At 54.5% G+C, this 15318-nt stretch overlaps 5 protein-coding genes across 5 annotated transcripts; 3 read left to right on the top strand and 2 right to left on the bottom strand.

Moving 5' to 3' along the window:
• Positions 1 to 2: 2 nt before the first annotated feature.
• Positions 3 to 1941, bottom strand: BDY24DRAFT_381561 (Snf7-domain-containing protein). The gene is made up of 6 exons (XM_076639367.1): positions 1485 to 1941; positions 1253 to 1338; positions 1084 to 1175; positions 882 to 996; positions 670 to 787; positions 3 to 568 (listed from the first exon to the last, which is right to left on the bottom strand). The coding sequence occupies exons 1-6, from the start codon at positions 1675 to 1677 to the stop codon at positions 495 to 497; spliced, it is 678 nt and encodes a 225-aa protein (XP_076498737.1). The 5' UTR covers positions 1678 to 1941; the 3' UTR covers positions 3 to 494.
• Positions 1942 to 2171: 230 nt separating this feature from the next.
• Positions 2172 to 5908, top strand: BDY24DRAFT_381557 (uncharacterized protein). The gene is made up of 15 exons (XM_076639366.1): positions 2172 to 2334; positions 2415 to 2523; positions 2628 to 2851; positions 2961 to 3079; positions 3199 to 3347; positions 3467 to 3722; positions 3813 to 4066; positions 4170 to 4285; positions 4364 to 4474; positions 4542 to 4581; positions 4666 to 4742; positions 4825 to 4941; positions 5038 to 5304; positions 5393 to 5569; positions 5653 to 5908. The coding sequence occupies exons 1-14, from the start codon at positions 2215 to 2217 to the stop codon at positions 5552 to 5554; spliced, it is 2121 nt and encodes a 706-aa protein (XP_076498736.1). The 5' UTR covers positions 2172 to 2214; the 3' UTR covers positions 5555 to 5569; positions 5653 to 5908.
• A 62-nt stretch (positions 5909 to 5970) lies between these two features.
• Positions 5971 to 9330, top strand: BDY24DRAFT_381553 (SGNH/GDSL hydrolase family protein). Its single transcript, XM_076639365.1, has 9 exons — positions 5971 to 6401; positions 6748 to 7098; positions 7356 to 7575; positions 7692 to 7871; positions 7966 to 8066; positions 8156 to 8625; positions 8698 to 8825; positions 8907 to 8985; positions 9079 to 9330. Exons 1-9 carry the CDS (start codon positions 6056 to 6058, stop codon positions 9115 to 9117), a joined length of 1914 nt encoding a protein of 637 aa, XP_076498735.1. The 5' UTR covers positions 5971 to 6055; the 3' UTR covers positions 9118 to 9330.
• An 18-nt stretch (positions 9331 to 9348) lies between these two features.
• BDY24DRAFT_381549 (uncharacterized protein) lies at positions 9349 to 10358 on the top strand. Its single transcript, XM_076639364.1, has 2 exons — positions 9349 to 9884; positions 10056 to 10358. Exons 1-2 carry the CDS (start codon positions 9639 to 9641, stop codon positions 10209 to 10211), a joined length of 402 nt encoding a protein of 133 aa, XP_076498734.1. The 5' UTR covers positions 9349 to 9638; the 3' UTR covers positions 10212 to 10358.
• A 1450-nt stretch (positions 10359 to 11808) lies between these two features.
• Positions 11809 to 15293, bottom strand: BDY24DRAFT_413160 (anaphase-promoting complex, cyclosome, subunit 4-domain-containing protein; the record flags this gene model as incomplete). Its single annotated transcript, XM_076643145.1, has 13 exons — positions 11809 to 12078; positions 12141 to 12259; positions 12328 to 12498; positions 12575 to 12644; positions 12713 to 13290; positions 13364 to 13518; positions 13598 to 13728; positions 13798 to 13907; positions 13984 to 14399; positions 14478 to 14557; positions 14629 to 14867; positions 14975 to 15156; positions 15226 to 15293. The coding sequence occupies 13 exons, from the start codon at positions 15291 to 15293 to the stop codon at positions 11809 to 11811; spliced, it is 2589 nt and encodes an 862-aa protein (XP_076498733.1).
• Positions 15294 to 15318: the final 25 nt, after the last annotated feature.

Here is a 15318-nt window from a genome sequence, read left to right as displayed (position 1 = left end):
GTTGGGGAGGGAAGGACGGAAGGGATCAGACCAAGTTCGTGAGCTTGAAAAGCGAGAGAGAACGACGAGTGACTCGTAACGTCCATCTTCTTTCTTTTCTCGAGATAAGCTGACCTCTGACTAACTCTGACCCTGTTTAACGAGGGAGAGCTAACTCCAGTTTCGCATTCGCCTCGCACCTTCGGAGTCAACTTGATCGAAAGCATCAAAGACAGGTCTATTAGAACCGTCGCCGCGTCTCTGCCTCCCCTCGCCCAGAGAAATTACAAAGTACGAAAGAGTCGGGAGTCGAGAACGAGGGAGAGAGTAAGCAAGAAAGAAGAGAACTCAGGGAAGGGAGGAACGAGATGGGAGGGAGAAGAGAACGGGTCGTGGGTACGTAAAAAGGGATATCAAGCAAAGGGAGAGGGAAAGGACGTGAGGGAGAAAAGGGAAAGACCAGATGGGTGGGAGGGGAAAGAGAGAAAGCGAACCGATCAGAGAGGAGTGTGTGTCTACATGGCCATCTCTGCCTGCAGCCGACGAAGCTGAGCGTCCTCGTCGTCCTCTTCCTCTTGTTGACGAACGGCTGGATTGAAGTGAAGACGAGACCGAACGAGGAGTCAGTTTTCGCTCCGAAGGATGTTGGGATTCAGACAAATGAGAGAGAAGTGTTAGACTGGGACTGACCTTCGCGTGAGCTCTCTCCGACTCTCCCAGGCGTGTGAACGGGTGCTCGTTCGGCTCCAAGCAGACGGTCGTTGAGCTGCTCCTGCTCCAGAGCTTCGAGTTCGGCTTTGAGCTCCTCCTGTGAGACGACGACGAAAGGAGGGAGACGAGTCAGTGATCGACGAGAGGAGAGGGAGTCGCTGGAAGAGGTCAGCAAAAGGAAAAGGACTCACCTCGTCGGCGTCGTTCGTGAGGCCAGCTGGGTGAGAGATGGCTTCCGAGATCTCGTTGGTCAGCTCCATCTGTTCTCGAACCGAATCCATCGTAGCGTCGACCTTGTCGATGTTCCTGTGAGTATCAACGAACGAAAGAGAGAAAGGAGTCAGCGTCAACGAAGGAAGGTTGAGCTCGAAAGAAGGAGGAGGCGAGACGTACATCTTTCCGTGGATACCCTTGAGAGCCTCGCTTCCCCTCTTCATAGCCTCCATCGTCTGCAAGTTCATGTTTGCCGATTCCAGAGCGTTCATCTGTACGAGATAAAAAGAGAGAACGAGGGAGTGAGCTGAGAAAGGGAAGGAGGGAGAGAGAGCGGAGGTGAACTCACCTGAGTCTCGAGCGTCATTCGAGTTCCAGTGAGACGATCCAGTTGTCCCTCGTAGGTCTTCTTGTTCCGGAGGGCAGCGAGGGCAGCTGTTGAGAGGAGATGTACGAGAAGTAGATGAGCTCTCTGCGTTTCCTTCTGTCCTTAAACTAAGCGAAGCGAGCTTCCAACTCTCTCTCCCCTTCCCTCCTTCGCCTCCGTCCCTTCTCCTCCTAGCCAAAGAGTTGTTACTGACCTCTCTTGTTTGTAGTAGCGTTCAGCTTCGCCTTCTGAGTCTCGTCGTCAATCTTCTTCATCATGTGTTCCTCCTGCTTGTCGATCATGAGAAGTTGCTGCCTGAGCTCGATGATGGCGTTCCGAGCCTTCCCTGCTGAAGCAGAAGTGTCCTTGGAACCACTCCCGGTGATGTACGAAAGCCAACTCGACATGGTAAGAGAGAGAGAAGGAGGTGGTGGGGGGAGAGAAGAGGGGAGCTGGAAGAGATAACAGAGAGAGGGCGAGGGAAGGAGAGAGAGGTCAGAAGGGAGGGAGGGAGCTCGACAGAACGAGAGGAGAGGTGGTTTGGACGAACGAGGAGAGGTTGGTTGGAGATGGGAGTGAGGGCGAGAGGTCGAGTAGGATGCTGTTGGTGGTAGAAGCTGGAGTAGGGAGAGAACGAGCTCGTATAGACAGGGAGGGAAGGTCGTGGTTGGTGGGGAGATAGCAAACGAGGAGGTGCTGACGCTCTCTTGCTCGGGTCTGTCTCCCCTCCTCAGGCGATGCTCTCCTCCTCGACTTCTCGGACAATTTTCGAGCAGAGACGTTCTACGATTTAGATGTCCTTACGTAGACTTGCCTAAGATCAAAAACTTGAGAGAAAACGACAGAAATTCCAGCAGCATCTTGAGGACATCGTCTCGCTTCGTTTCGACCTCCAACCTCCACGAGCTCCCACTCCTCTCCCTCTCCCTTCTCCTTCCATTCCCATGTCGGCCAACGTCAACCAACTCGTCGAGTACGGATTCTCAGAACCCAAATCCATCTACGCTCTCAGCAGATGCGACAACAACACCGAGAGGGCTCTAGACTGGATGTTCTCGAGAGAGGTTCGTCCACTCCTCCCTCCCTCTTCCCTCTCTCCCCGTTCTCCTTGCTATACTCACTCGGATTCATTCATTTTCTACAGGGTATCGCATGGGATGATGCACACCCGACTCCTCCCTTCTACGAATCCATGCCCGCTCTCGTCACAGCAAAGGACGTTCGCTTCGATGCGTCCGTCGACTCCAACAAAGGTGAGCTCGAGCTCTCCCTTCCCTTCCTCCCCTCTCCCTCTCGCCCTTCCTTCCTCCCACAGCTTCTGACTTCAAGACTTCTTCTTCCTCCCTCGTTCCCTCAGCTATCGGAGACTCTGGAGCGGACGACGACGAAGACTTCAAGAGAGCCATGGCCTTGTCGCTAGACGAATCGACGACGACGACCTCGACCGATCCTTCCTCCTCCATCTCCACCCCCGTTCCCTCTCCATACGTCCCTCCCAGACCTCCAACTCCCAATCCCAACTTCACACCTTCTAATCGATCGGATCCCGATAACAAGTTCGGGTTGATTCAGCTACCGAAAGTGAGTCTTGGGTCGATTCTGTTCGGGTCAGGGAGGAAGGAAGGAGTTCGTCGAGCTCACCACCTTTCCCCTTCGTTCGTTCCTCTTTCTTCTCGTTCTATCTTCCCAGCCCGATCTGCCTTCCACCGAGGAACAGAACTTCCAGAGAGCTATGGACGAGTCTCTCATGTCTTCGAGCAATCACGCACTCGCAACTCCTCCGTCGGATACAGTCAGGTCCCCGGGAGCGTGAGTCTACGCCTCCCTTCGCGTCTATCTTCCGAACTCCCTCACGTCGGCAAAGACTGAGCTTATCGACTGACCTCTTACCTTTCCCCTTCTCTCCAATTTCTGGCTGCGTCATACAGTCCTATCTGCCTCTGGACGGGAGAACCTACCTACGATCACGTCGTCGCGGTCTTCATGGGTCTCTACGCCGTTCCTCAGTTGAGAGCTCTCCTGTTCCCTGGAGTTCTGAGACCTCCAGGATCGTATACTAGTGGATCGGCCGTTGATTGTAAGTTCTCCTCCGTTCCCTTCCCTCTGTCGGAGGGGAAGAAAGGCCGAAAAGTAAAAGACGCGTCGATTGCTGACCGGCGCTGCCTTCCTTTCCTTCACTCCCCAAAAAACAACAAGACCTCCTGGAGATCGCTAGCATCTTCGAAGACCTGGAGACCGGTGAAGCCTCTGAAGAATCTTACCTCGACTTCTTCAAGCAGGACGTAACGCTCCCCCTGAACCCTGCGTACGGCAGTCCTGTCCACGAAACGAGGAACCTCCTGAAGTTCATCTTCGAATCTTGGTCTGCAGCTACGCCTCATTTGAAGCTAGAGATGGGCGGACTGCCTCCTCGTCTTCTCGAACTCTTCTCGCAGCCGAATGGATTCCAAACGTCCGTACCTTGCTCCTCTCCTCGCACCCTGCCTCCTTCCTTCTCCACCTCTCTCCAACTGACTCGTTCTCCCTTCTTTCGTTCCTTTAGGCTCTTCACCTCGTCTGGCTCTGACGGTCGCTCTCTTCCCAACCCACGCGAGGCCGACATCGTGGCCAGAACCGTCATCGAGCTCGAACCCTCGGACGAAATCCACTCGATCCCTCTCGCTTTCGCCAGGCAGTTGTGGACGAACGACGGCCAAGGAGCGTTCATAGAGCCAGCCGAGGTGATGGCGTTGACGTTGGAGTATCCAACCTACGGACCTAGGAAGTTGTTTGAGATTCAGGAGGAGTTCTACATCGGTGAGTTCCAGTTCGAGCCTTCGTCGCGTCGGACAGAGATTCGAAGAGTCGACTCGAGGATGCAAAACTGATCGTTGGTTTCTCTTCTTTCTTTCCTTCTTAGATCGATTCCTCGCCGGAAACTCTTCGACGGTTGCAAAACTGAGAGCGCATGATGGAGTCTTGAAGGGAGGCGAGGACTCTTTCAGATTATCGAGAGAGAAGTTGGCGACGGTCAAGGTTCGTGCAGTCTTTTCCTTGACGTGTTTTCGGTCATTTCGAAATGCAGGTCTTGACACTTCGACCTCCCTTTTTTAGGGGAAGGACGTTCGTGCGACTCTGGTGACGGTTCTGAAGTACTACAAGGAGGTGGCTCGACCGTCGGACGATCCTGTCGACAACGCTTCCCGACTCGCTTCGACTGCTAAGGTTAGTCTTCGTTTCGCAGCGTCAGCGCAGAGCCTAACTCATCAAACCTTCTGCTCCCTTCCTGCAGATCGAGAAGCTCATCGCTCAGTTGGACAACGAGCAAGACGGTGCGTCGCCACGTCTTCTTCTCCTTCTCTTCGTCGCTCGTTCACGCCTGCTGACTCTTCCAACGCGTTTTCTTGCGCTTCTAGCCATTACGGAGAGCCTCAAGTCGCTCGTGGCCCTTCGGGAGAACCTCTTTGAGAAGCCAGAGTTGCAGAAGTACAAGGTGCGTCCCCACTGTCCTTCTTTTTCTTTCTTTAGTCGTCTCGACGAACTGACACCTCCTCCCTTTCTCTTCCACTCCGCAGTACGAGCTCCGAGCCATTCTATATCACGATGGAATCTACGGGACCGGTCACATCTACTCCTACGTCCGAACGAGCGACGGGAAGTGGTGGAAGATGAGCGACGGGATTGCGAAGGAGGTGAGCCTGTCCTCGAGCATTCCCTTTCTTCCCCTACCCTCTTTTTCTCATACTTCGTGCTTACTCCAATTATCTCTTCTCCTCGTCCCGTCCCAGGTCGACTCGAAACAAGCCCTCAACGACGCGAGCGGTCTTCACCTCGGAGCAGGACCGTTCGCTCTCCTCTACTCTCGAGCAGAAGACTGGCCTCAGACTCACGAGTTCCCGGATGCCGTTGGATCGGCAGCGTCGGCATCGGCGTTGGCTGCGGCTGTACCTGTAGGAGGATACGACGATCCAAACGCGGGAGGAGGAGGAGGAGGAGGAGTTGGGTTCGACGCTGCCGGAGGAAAGGATTCTTGGGTTCCTGATCAATCGATTTCGGTGCGATTACCTTCTCTTCAACTCTTCCTATCTAGTGGAACGTGGAAAACTGACTTCTTGCGTCTTCCTTTCTCGTTTCGGGGATCAGACGGTCGACACGTCGAGTTGGACTGAGATGGATCTCCAGCCTCTACCTTCGATGGGGACGAGGAACGGCAAGATGTATTGCGGGAGTGATTTCGAGACGGATTCAGAGGGAGAGGAGGAGCAGGAGGGACGTGAGGAGGAGGTGGACGTTGAGGCGGTTTGAGGGAGAGAGAGAGAGGTGAGTTGTGGGTTGAGAGGTTGAGGTTTCCCTTCGTCGATCAACATGAAACTGACTCTTCTCTCTCTTGTCTCTATTGTCAGGAGCAGATGCATGGACCTCCCCTTAAGCTCCGTCTCAGCTTAGTACACGAACGAGGGTTCACGTCGGAGAACACATTGAAACTGCGGTTCGAGGTCGCGTTTTGGGGGGGTCGAGGAGGAGAGGGAGGGAAGTGCTTTTTTGACGATCTTGACGAGCGACGAGGACTTTTTTCTTGCTTGAAACTTATTTACGTGCTCTAGTTGGCAGCTCTCCTAGAAAAACCTCCTTGAAAAATGGAAGGCCTGTTTGTTTCTCGTGTTGAAAACGAGAAAGACCAGGCCCTGAGCTTCTTTCCCTTCCAACCGCCAGCTCGTCCTTCTCCTTCCCTCCTTCCCTCCCCTCCTTCCTCTCTTCGGTCCCCTCCCTCCCTACGCCCCCTTTGCTCTAGGTAGTTGTGACTACATGCTTAGGCCCGGGTACAACTCTACCCCTACAGATCTCTCCTCCCATTCGGACGCTCCTTCTTCGTCTCTTTCTACCGCGACCGACGCCCACCTCTCGACTTCTCCTTCTTCTCGAACCTCCCCTCTCCCTTCTTCCTCAAGACTCAAACCGGCCACCAACCCTCCTTCTTCCCAATCTTCTTCCCCCTTCGTTCGATCCATCGGACATATCTTCAAAGGAATGATGAGAGAGTCAAAACACAGCGGAGGACCTGGAGGAAGAGGAGGAGCGAACGACGACGATGATCTGTCCAACAACGGGAAGGCGAAGGGTGGTATGTTTGGTAGGGAGGGGACTTTGTTCGGTCAGTAAAGCTGTCTTATCGTCTTTTCTTGTACTAGTAGGGTTGGAGGAGGGGCCTGGAGGGGAGAAGGGAAGGAACGGCCAATTCCATCGCACCCGAACCTTCTCTTCCTCCTTCCTTCTCTTCTTCGAGCTCCCTCCGTCGCGTGTAGGGAGGCACAAAGGACGCGTTTCTTCTGGTGGATATATAGAGGGAGCGTCTCTCCGTTGGCTTGGCCTATACCACCACCTCCTTATCGCTTCCGTTTTCCCGCCCTTCGTCTCTCCTTTGTTCGGCTCCTGGTTCTTAAACCGCGTCCTGACTTCTCCTTCTCCTTCCTCTCCTCCTTCTTTTCCTTTCCTTGCAGGCTTCCCCCCACGTATCCTCCTCTTCTTCTCCCTCCTCCTCACCATCCTCTACCTCACCGGAGCCCTCTCCCTCCCCGGTCACTCGTACACCAACCACTCTTCGACTCCTCACGGCGTCACCCACTCTCACCTCCTCACTCCTCACGACTATCTCAACGCTTCCCTCTCGGAACCAGCCCCGTTCCCCTTCTGCCCCCTCTACGGACCAGGAGACGAGGTCGCCAACCGACGAGGTCAGGTCAACCTGCTCAAGACGAGGTTGCACACGGGTACGGGAGCGAGAGTTCAGAAGGTTGTGAGGAAAGCGTTGAGTGGTGCGCCGTTGACGATCAGTGTGCTGGGAGCTTCGGGTGAGTGCTTTGAATGCTGTCTTTGGGTATGAGAGGTAGTAGAGAAGGCTGAGAGTGGGAGGGAGTGGGGAGGTTGGAACGGACAGGAGGGGAGACTCGTGGAGCTCGGAAGGAAGGAAGGAACAACGGAAGCTCGCCTCGACGTCTCCCTCTTTCCCTTCTTCTTCCCGTCGCCCAAACGTCTTTGAACTTTCTCTTCCACTCGAAATCATGAAGCTGACTTCCATCTCTCGATTTTCATACGTTTCCTTCCCCAGTCTCGGCATGCCACGGAGCAGGAGACGATCCCATCTCCGTCAAGTGCTACCCTTCCAAGTTCTTCTCGTGGTGGAACGATGTCTTCCCTCACCCGGCTTCCGAGCTCACCAACGGAGCCACTAGGAAGATGGACTCGTCGTACTTTGCCTTCTGCTCGGAGCACCATCTTCCCGATAAGACGGATCTCGTTATTCTCGAGTTCGACGCTGCCGATCCCAAGTGAGCCAGCCCTTCCTCTTCTTCCTCTTCTTCCTCCCCTTCTTTGCTCAACTGGCACTTTTTCACAATCTTCGAGCGCTTCACTGACTCTTTTGGCTTCCCTTTTCGCTTCTCAGCGACCCCGAATGGATGGCTCATTACGAACTCCTCGTCCGATCCATCCTCGTCCGACCTGATCAGCCCGCCATCATCGCCCTCGGTCACTTCTCGCCTCAGGTCCAGTCTCAGCACGGATACGTCGGACCCGAGCTTCTTCACAACATCGTCGCACAGTTCTACGATATCCCTCACATCAGGTTCGTTCTTCCCTTCACCTCTAGCTTGCCTTTTCGTTGTTCGACGTCGAGAGCTGACCTTTCCCTCGCCTATCTTCTCGTTTCCGTTCTTCAGTGTCAAGGGATTGATCTATCAGGAGTACATGAACAACCCCGAGGAGGCTCGAAAGGCTTACTATGCCGATCCCATCCTCGCTAACGCTGCTGGACACGATCGTGAGTCGTACTTCTCCTTCTCGACGGAAGAACAACGAGAACTGTCGAAGCTCATCTTTCTCTTTCTTCCTTCCGTTCCTGAACCTTAGTCATCGCCGACGTTCTCATCTCCTACATGGAGTCTCAGATCTGCCTCGGATGGGCTGCCGCTATGGGTCACGGATTCGACGTCCCAGCAGCCTCGCCCGACTCCATCGACTCAGGATCAGGAGGAGCGCACCTCCTCGGAGGAGTTGGACTTCGAAAAGGAATGACCGGTCCTGGACAGTCTAAATCCGACGGAGACTCCACCGATCCTCACGCTGCCTACTACGCTGCTCTTCGAGTGCCTTCGGCCAGGTTGGGAGATCGACCTTCGGACGTCAAGGACTTCAGGGAGGTCGAACCCTTCTGCGTTTCCGCCAACGATCTCATCAACCCTCTCCCCCCAAGTTTGTTCTACGGAAGTGGATGGCACGCTCATCACCCGGAGAAGGGAGATAACGACGATAAGCACTATTGGTACGCGGAGCAGCCCACGAGTAGGTTGAGGGTGCCTGTGAAGATTGGAGCTGGAGAGGTGAGTCTTGTCTCGTTCCGTTTTCTCGTTTCGATTCGTCGCGTTCTGACTCGTTGGTTCCTTTTTTGATAGGTCGGAATCTACTACCTTCAATCTCCTGAGGATCGACCTCTGGGGAACGCTCTCTGCTGGGTCGATGATAACGTCGGTGGAGGAGTGGAGCTGAGTGGAACGGCGGATGTTTACGACGTGGTGCCGACGTGAGTCTGCTCTCTTCTCTCTTTCTTCGTCTTCCGTCCTTCCGTTTACTGACTCGAGCTTCTTCGATTCGAAAAAAACAGGCTGGTCATGATCGACAAGGGAGTCGGAAAGGGATCTCACTTCATCGAGTGTCAGTTGATGGGAGAGGAGGGAAAGCCTGTGAGTCGTCCGTCGCTCTGTCTTCTCTTCGTTTCCTCGACTCGTCTTTTTTCCCCTCGCTGACCCCTTCTTCTCCGTCTTCTAAATCAACAGTCGCCTCCCTTCAAAATCCTCGGTATCTTCACCACCTAAAAAAAACCTCGAACGGATCGCGTTGGGGGAGTCAGAGTCGAGCACGAGTTTTGTCGCTGCGTCGTCGTCGTTCGTCGAGTGGAGTTCGGTCGCTAGCCTTTATTGATATATTTTTTCGTTCAGCCTTCACGTTAGAGGTGTTGGCTTTTCTTTCTTTTCTCATACTTTACTTTGCTTTTGGGCTTCTCGGAGGGAGGGAGGGAGGGAGGGAGGGAGAGAGAACGGTTCGTTCTCCCTCGTGTTTTTTTCTTTTCTTGCATTTCTCATTTTTACCATCTCCTTTCAGCCTTTTGCTTTTCCTCATCTGTCTGTCCTTTCTCACTATACCTTTCTTACCTTCTCTCTCTCTCTCTCTCTCTCTCTTTTTTTTTGCTCTCGATCGATTCAAATCAGGGTCGTTGAAACTCTCCGTCGCGACGAGGCCCTCGCCCAAATCCGCCTCCTGCCCTCGACGACCCCTTCTTCCTTCCTTCCCTCCTTCCCTCCCCAACCACGTCTTCCTTTTTTCGACCCTCCAAAGCATGAGCTCCCCTATCCTAGACCCTCTTCGAATGTTCTTCTCCCACTCCTCCGCCAGCTCCTCCAAGGAAGATGTCTCCAACCTTGCTCTCCTCCCAGCAGCGCTCGACCTCTCGATCCTTCCGCCTCAGATCCAAACCGTGCTTCATCAAACGACGGCTATCCCCTTCCCTGGACTCGATAGGGATCTGAGGTTGAGTATAGATGCCAGTCCCGGTTGTGGAGGCGTCGTTTGGCCTGCTGGAGAGGTAAGCAGACTCGTCGTTCCTCTCGTAGGAGGGAAGAAGAGGACAGTGGGCTAGTTGAGCTCGACGCTGTCGATGGCTGACTCTCCTTTCCTTTCCCCTTCCCCCTTCTCCCATCTCTTCTCTTCGTTGTTGTTCTTTTTCTTTTTGGAGGGAAGTGAACGAACCTAACAGATCATGTGTCGATACTTCCTTCATCTCATCTCGCTCGAGCCTGATCTCTTCGCTGGCAAGACGGTGCTCGAGCTCGGAGCAGGAACGGGTTTGGTTGCTCTCGTTTTGGGGTTGAAGGAGAGGAGATGCAAGATCTACTGTACCGATCAGCAGTGAGTTCGGTTTGTTTTTGTTTTTGTTTTTGGCTGCTTCTGGTGTGGGCTCGAGGGGGAGGTGAGTAGGAGGGGAGACGCGGTGGGGAGGGAAGAGAAGGGGAAGGGAGGGGGCTGAAGGAGAAGGAAGGGAGTGGAAGGTCGAGCTGAATCGCAGGGTTTGGGGAGGCGAGGCTTGGGCGAGGGAGGGTTAGGTTGGGATGATTGGGAGAGGAACGTCTTGAAATTCGTGCGGAGACGCTCGCTCAGAATCCAGAGCGTTCGAATTTTCAAGAATCGGAAAATCACGAGCCCGACGGACGACGCGTCTCGAAGCTCAGGCTGACCTTCCTTTCCTTCTTCTGCTTCCCCTCCATTTCCCCTCTACCTCCTTCACTCGTACCTCGCAATCTCCTCCTCCTTACCTTTCACTCTTCACAGAGTCCTCATCCCTCTCATCCAAGAAAACATCCTGCTCAACTCCCTCGAATCCAACGTGATCGGATCCGTCCTCGACTGGGGAGAAGCCTCGATACCTGAAGGAATCCCCAACCCTCCAGACTACGTCCTCATGGCCGACTGCGTCTACTTCGAGCCTTCGTTCCCTCTTCTCGGTGAGCTCTCTCCACAGCCAAAGGAGTCCCGTCGCCTTCGTTTCCTCCCTTCGTTCGTTCTCAGTTTCGCTGACCTCGAAACTTCATGCCCGTTCTGTTCGTTTCTTCAGTCCACACCCTCCATCTCCTGACCGACAACCCAGAACACCAACCCAAGGTCTACCTGTCTTACATGAAGCGCCGCAAGGTCAGCTCGTCTCTCCCTTCCTTTTCGACGCGCTCTCGCTCTCCTCTTCTTCTCTCGCTGCTGACCCTTCCCTTTGCTTCGGATCAGGCCGACAAACGATTCTTCTCTCAACTGCATAAACATTTCGATACCCACGAGATCGAGGACGATCCCAGGAAGGGCGAGTACGAGTGAGTCTGGTTCTTTTTGAAGCGAACGGAGGGGAGGAGAGGAGAGAGACGAGTCGAGTCGAACTGACGCGACTTTCCTTTTTGGTTCTGCAGGAGGAAGGGACTGAAGATGATGACCGTCGTGAGGAAGGTTGCCAAGTAGATCGTGCATGGGGTAGACTGCATTTTTTATACTCTCTGGATTTGATACCCGTTTCTTTGGCGACGGGATGGGAGGGGCGAACGAGAGGTCGAAGCTTGAGGGCGTGGGAAACCAGCTGAGGAGATTGATTTCCCCTTGACTGGTTCAGAACAGAAGCTCAAGGCTCTCCTCTGAAGTTCTTTCGATTGTAGAGGTCTCGGTAAAAGCCCTTGACGACGCGATTGAAACTCCGATCGCTCTCAAAACGAGGAAGCCAGGCCAACCTCCTCGCCTTCCTGTCCTTCCCCTTCGACTATGTACGACCTCGCCATGTCGATCTCTTCGATCCCAGAACCCGTCGATTTCGAGGCACCCGTCCTCTTGGACAAGTGTGCTTCGTTTGGCTGCCCAAGAAGTTGAAGACTGCGTCGATTTCTACTGTAGTTCTCTACCGCTATGAGCAAGATTGATGTCCTTCAGACTATCGTTTCCATTCGTCTCGCGAGTCTCGTCTGTTTCCACGCATCCTATCACTCCTCCATCTCCCCTTCTCCTCCCTCTCCCTCTCCCCCCTCCTCCTCCTCCTCCTCCTCGTTCCCTTCGTCCTCCTCCAGATCAAACACCTCCACCTCCCTCCCTCCCCAAACCATCAAGCTCCCCGTCATCCTACCTGGACGTCCGTTGAGAGCGAGAGTCACGGGCGGGACGTTCGAGCCAGGCGTTGGTCGAGGCATCCGGTCGAGCGAGGAGAGGTGTCGGCATCGAGAGAGAGGGAGGAGAGGCGAAGGTGGCATGGTGTGCTGTAAGAGAAGTCGGTAAGGGTCAGAAGAGACGAGAGGATGAGAGAGATGCTCGAACTCACTGCGAGGTTGTCGAGCGTTTGAACGACGTGAGTGACGGGAGAGGGCGAGTTCGGAGGGAGAGGGACGGAGAAGCATTCGAGGGAGGTGTAGGCGATGCTGCAGAGGAGGATTTTGGATTCTGAGAAAAGAGGAAACCGATTAGTACTTCGAAGGAGGACCAAAGAAGGAGGAATCGACGCGACGAACCTTCTTCCTCTCCAACGCTGAGAACCAAAACGATCTCGTCGTCGTTGAAGAAGTTCATGTCGAGGACTTGGACTGTTGAAGGAGGCTGATCTTCCGAGAGCTCGAGTTGGAGCTGGAAGTAGGCCATCTTGACCGAGAGGAGATCCGTCGAAGAGGTGCTCATGAGCCAGACTAAGAAAGACGAGAGAGAGAAGAGGTCAGTCTCGACGTCGAAAGGCGCAAGTTCGGTTCGACGCGTCGGACTCACAGCAGGGCATCGAGAGCTGATCGAGACCATTGGTGATAAGAGCGACGTATTGGTTCGTCGAGGCTCCTCCCTGGGAGGAACAAGAAGACGAGAACGATCAGCTGGAAGTCCTAAAGACGGAGAGAGGAGCAGACCCACCTCGATCTTCGAACTCCACTCCCTCACCAACTCCCCACCTGGAACCGTCGTTCTGCTTCCCTCCCCCTCTCCCAATCCAGCTCCAGATCCCAACGCAGACCCAAAAACCTTCCTCAGAAGCCCAACCAACTCTCCAGCAACCTCCAAAATCCCATGATCCCTCTTCTCTCCACCTCCCGTCCCGTCCTCCCCGTCCACCTCCATTCCGTCGACCGACAAACGAGGCAAACCTCTCCTCGCCAGCACAGGAGACAGCATCTTGGTCTTGTTCTTCCCAGAGGCTCCTTCAGGCTCGGTACTGACGTGACGTCCGCCGGACGACGAGAGAGACGGTTGGTTGGCGAGAGGACGGATCGTCGACGCGATGGTTGCGAAGAGGGAAGCTGTTGGGAGGGTAGGAGTTGCTGCAGGGATGAGGATGGGTGGTGGTGGTGGGGAGATGGGGGGAGATTGGAAGAAGGTGTCGATTCGAGATTGGATGAAGGAAGTTTGGAGGTAGTCGGCGACGAGGAGGACGTCGTGGGTGGGTGGGTGAGAGGGTTCAGAGGAGGAGTCTTCGGTTGTTGCGACGGAGACCTCTGCGAGAATCGAAACCGTAGGGGTGAGAGTCAGGTGGCTGAGTGCTTGTTATGTGAAGGTGAGAAGACGAACCGTATCTCAGCCACTTCGCGAACTCAGTGAACCTCCTTCCTTCCTCGGCAGCTTCTCGTTCGAGCTCTCGAACTCGGAAGGCAGCGTATCGAGTGAGGTTGATCGCTCGTTGGAGCTCGGCCGACTGAAGAGCTAGCGATCCGTACTTGGAACGCCTGGAAGTGAAAGAAGAGAGGCGGTCAGCTCCAGCTCGGAGAAAAGAAGACGGAGGAGAAAGAAGGGAAAGAAACGAACCAAAGGGACCATCCCCGCATCTCGTTCAAAAGCAAGATGATCCGCTCGAAAGCAGGTAGAAGGGTCTGGTAGCATGCTTGTCGTATCGTGGTGAGAGCGGTGGTTACAGTCGCTTCCCACTTCAGGAGACTCTGGAAGATCAAAACGGGGTGGCGATGAGCGACGCGTCTTCGATTGAAAGAACCAAGAGAAAGACGTACCCTCTCTGTCAACCGTCCTCCAAGGAATTGAGAGATGGTATCGGTTCCTTCTCCTCGACGAGCTCCAGTGATGAGAAGCTTGGTAAAGTCTGCTGAGGGATCGGCGTGGACTGGAATGAGAGAAGGCGAAAGCACGGGAGAGGTCAACCGAAGAGGTCCTTCTCCTTCGATGAAACAAGCACTCACCTCCGAATCTAGCTCCTACGTCTTTAAACACCTTTATCCAATCCTTCCCAGCCTGCGAAGCACCGCCCTTCCCGAACCACTCGTCCTCCAACCTTCCCAACCCGACGACCGCACCTCGCAAGAGCTCCTCGACGGCGCTTGACCCTCGAGCGAACTGCATGGTCTCCTCCTTGATACCGTTTGGAGGTGGAGGAGAAAGAAGAGGAGCCACTGGAAGAGGTGGGAGAGGAAAGGAGCCCGACAGGAACGGCAGGTGCGAGTTGAGCGTGAGGAGGGTGAGAGGAGGAGGTGTCGGAGGGTTTGGTGGTAGAGGGGAGTGAAGGAGGGAAGGGAGAGGTGGAGTGAGAAGAGGATGTGATGGTGGTGGGAGAGATGAAGACACCGAAGGCAACGAGGTGGCGAGAAACGGTGTCGAACTGGACGACCAAACGAGCGAAGGGGTCGAAGGTGAGTCGTCGAGTTGATAATGAGTGAGAACGAGAGGAAGAACCAACCTGGAAGTCGAAGCAGCTGGAGACGCTTCTAGCGGTGATACGAGAGGTAGAGAGTTGATGATCCCAAAGGCTGAGCCAGTCTGGAGAAGCAGAAGAAGGAGAGGTGAGCACAGGACGCGTCGAAGGAAACGAGAAGGAAAACGGAGCTCACACGTTCTTCGTCTTGGCTCCTCTTCTTCGTCCCAGGACCGTTATCTACAGCCTTCACAGACCCTGTAGATTCATCTTCGAGCTTCTCCCAAACCACAGTAGCACCTCCGTCGAAGAACTCTCCCTCCAAAGCACGCTCCTTTCCCTTCGTGGTTGGAACGACGACCTCCCTGACGGTTGATCCATCGTGGACGGAGAGGATCAGGAGCTTTCCAGGGATTTTGACGGCGAGGTAGAGTCCTGACAGAGTAATATATCCGTCGGTCAGCTCTTCCCACCTTTGAAACGTTCGAGGCGACGACTAAACAGAGGAAAGGAAGGAGGGAGGAAGGAAGCGTCGAGCTCACCATCGAAGCTCCAGCCCATCGCAGCTACTCTACCGGGCATCTCAACTCCCCAGACTTTGGGACCTCCGGCCAGCCTCCATAGGGAGAGAGTGACTTTATCCGCAGAGGAGTCCTTGCCTCCTTCGTTGACGAGAGCGAGGATATCCATCGTCGGCGAGCATGCTTGAGGGTGAAGGTGAGATCTGCGAAGACGCCGTTCGTTAGCCCCCGCAGAGATGAGAGGACGCAAACGAGCTCAAAGGGCTACTCACTGATTCGGTAGAGAGATCGTAGACAGAGGTGTGAACGAGTTGAGCGAGAGAAGGGCTTGTTGGGACATGCTGGAGGGAAGGAAAGGAGCGAGA

The sequence above is a fragment of the Mrakia frigida genome (assembly GCF_051309035.1).
Source record: "Mrakia frigida strain ATCC 22029 unplaced genomic scaffold BDY24scaffold_7, whole genome shotgun sequence".
NCBI lineage: Eukaryota > Fungi > Basidiomycota > Tremellomycetes > Cystofilobasidiales > Mrakiaceae > Mrakia > Mrakia frigida.
The sequence above is the reverse complement of the archived record's forward strand: the minus strand, read 5'-3'. Positions and strand labels throughout refer to the sequence as shown.

Excerpts from the sequence above, each read along its gene's own strand:
- BDY24DRAFT_381561 (XM_076639367.1), bottom strand. The coding sequence starts at position 1,677 with ATGTCGAGTTGGCTTTCGTACATCACCGGGAGTGGTTCCAAGGACACT. Across the intron at positions 788-881 it reads TCACGAACGACGCCGACGAG|GAGGAGCTCAAAGCCGAACT; the intron begins GTGAGTCCTTTT and ends GTCGTCTCACAG. Across the intron at positions 569-669 it reads CGGAGAGAGCTCACGCGAAG|CCGTTCGTCAACAAGAGGAA; the intron begins GTCAGTCCCAGT and ends ACTTCAATCCAG.
- BDY24DRAFT_381557 (XM_076639366.1), top strand. The coding sequence starts at position 2,215 with ATGTCGGCCAACGTCAACCAACTCGTCGAGTACGGATTCTCAGAACCC. Across the intron at positions 4,286-4,363 it reads AGAAGTTGGCGACGGTCAAG|GGGAAGGACGTTCGTGCGAC; the intron begins GTTCGTGCAGTC and ends TCCCTTTTTTAG. Across the intron at positions 5,305-5,392 it reads TTCCTGATCAATCGATTTCG|ACGGTCGACACGTCGAGTTG; the intron begins GTGCGATTACCT and ends TTCGGGGATCAG.
- BDY24DRAFT_381553 (XM_076639365.1), top strand. The coding sequence starts at position 6,056 with ATGCTTAGGCCCGGGTACAACTCTACCCCTACAGATCTCTCCTCCCAT. Across the intron at positions 7,872-7,965 it reads TACGATATCCCTCACATCAG|TGTCAAGGGATTGATCTATC; the intron begins GTTCGTTCTTCC and ends TCCGTTCTTCAG. Across the intron at positions 8,067-8,155 it reads TAACGCTGCTGGACACGATC|TCATCGCCGACGTTCTCATC; the intron begins GTGAGTCGTACT and ends CCTGAACCTTAG.
- BDY24DRAFT_381549 (XM_076639364.1), top strand. The coding sequence starts at position 9,639 with ATGAGCTCCCCTATCCTAGACCCTCTTCGAATGTTCTTCTCCCACTCC. Across the intron at positions 9,885-10,055 it reads TCGTTTGGCCTGCTGGAGAG|ATCATGTGTCGATACTTCCT; the intron begins GTAAGCAGACTC and ends CGAACCTAACAG.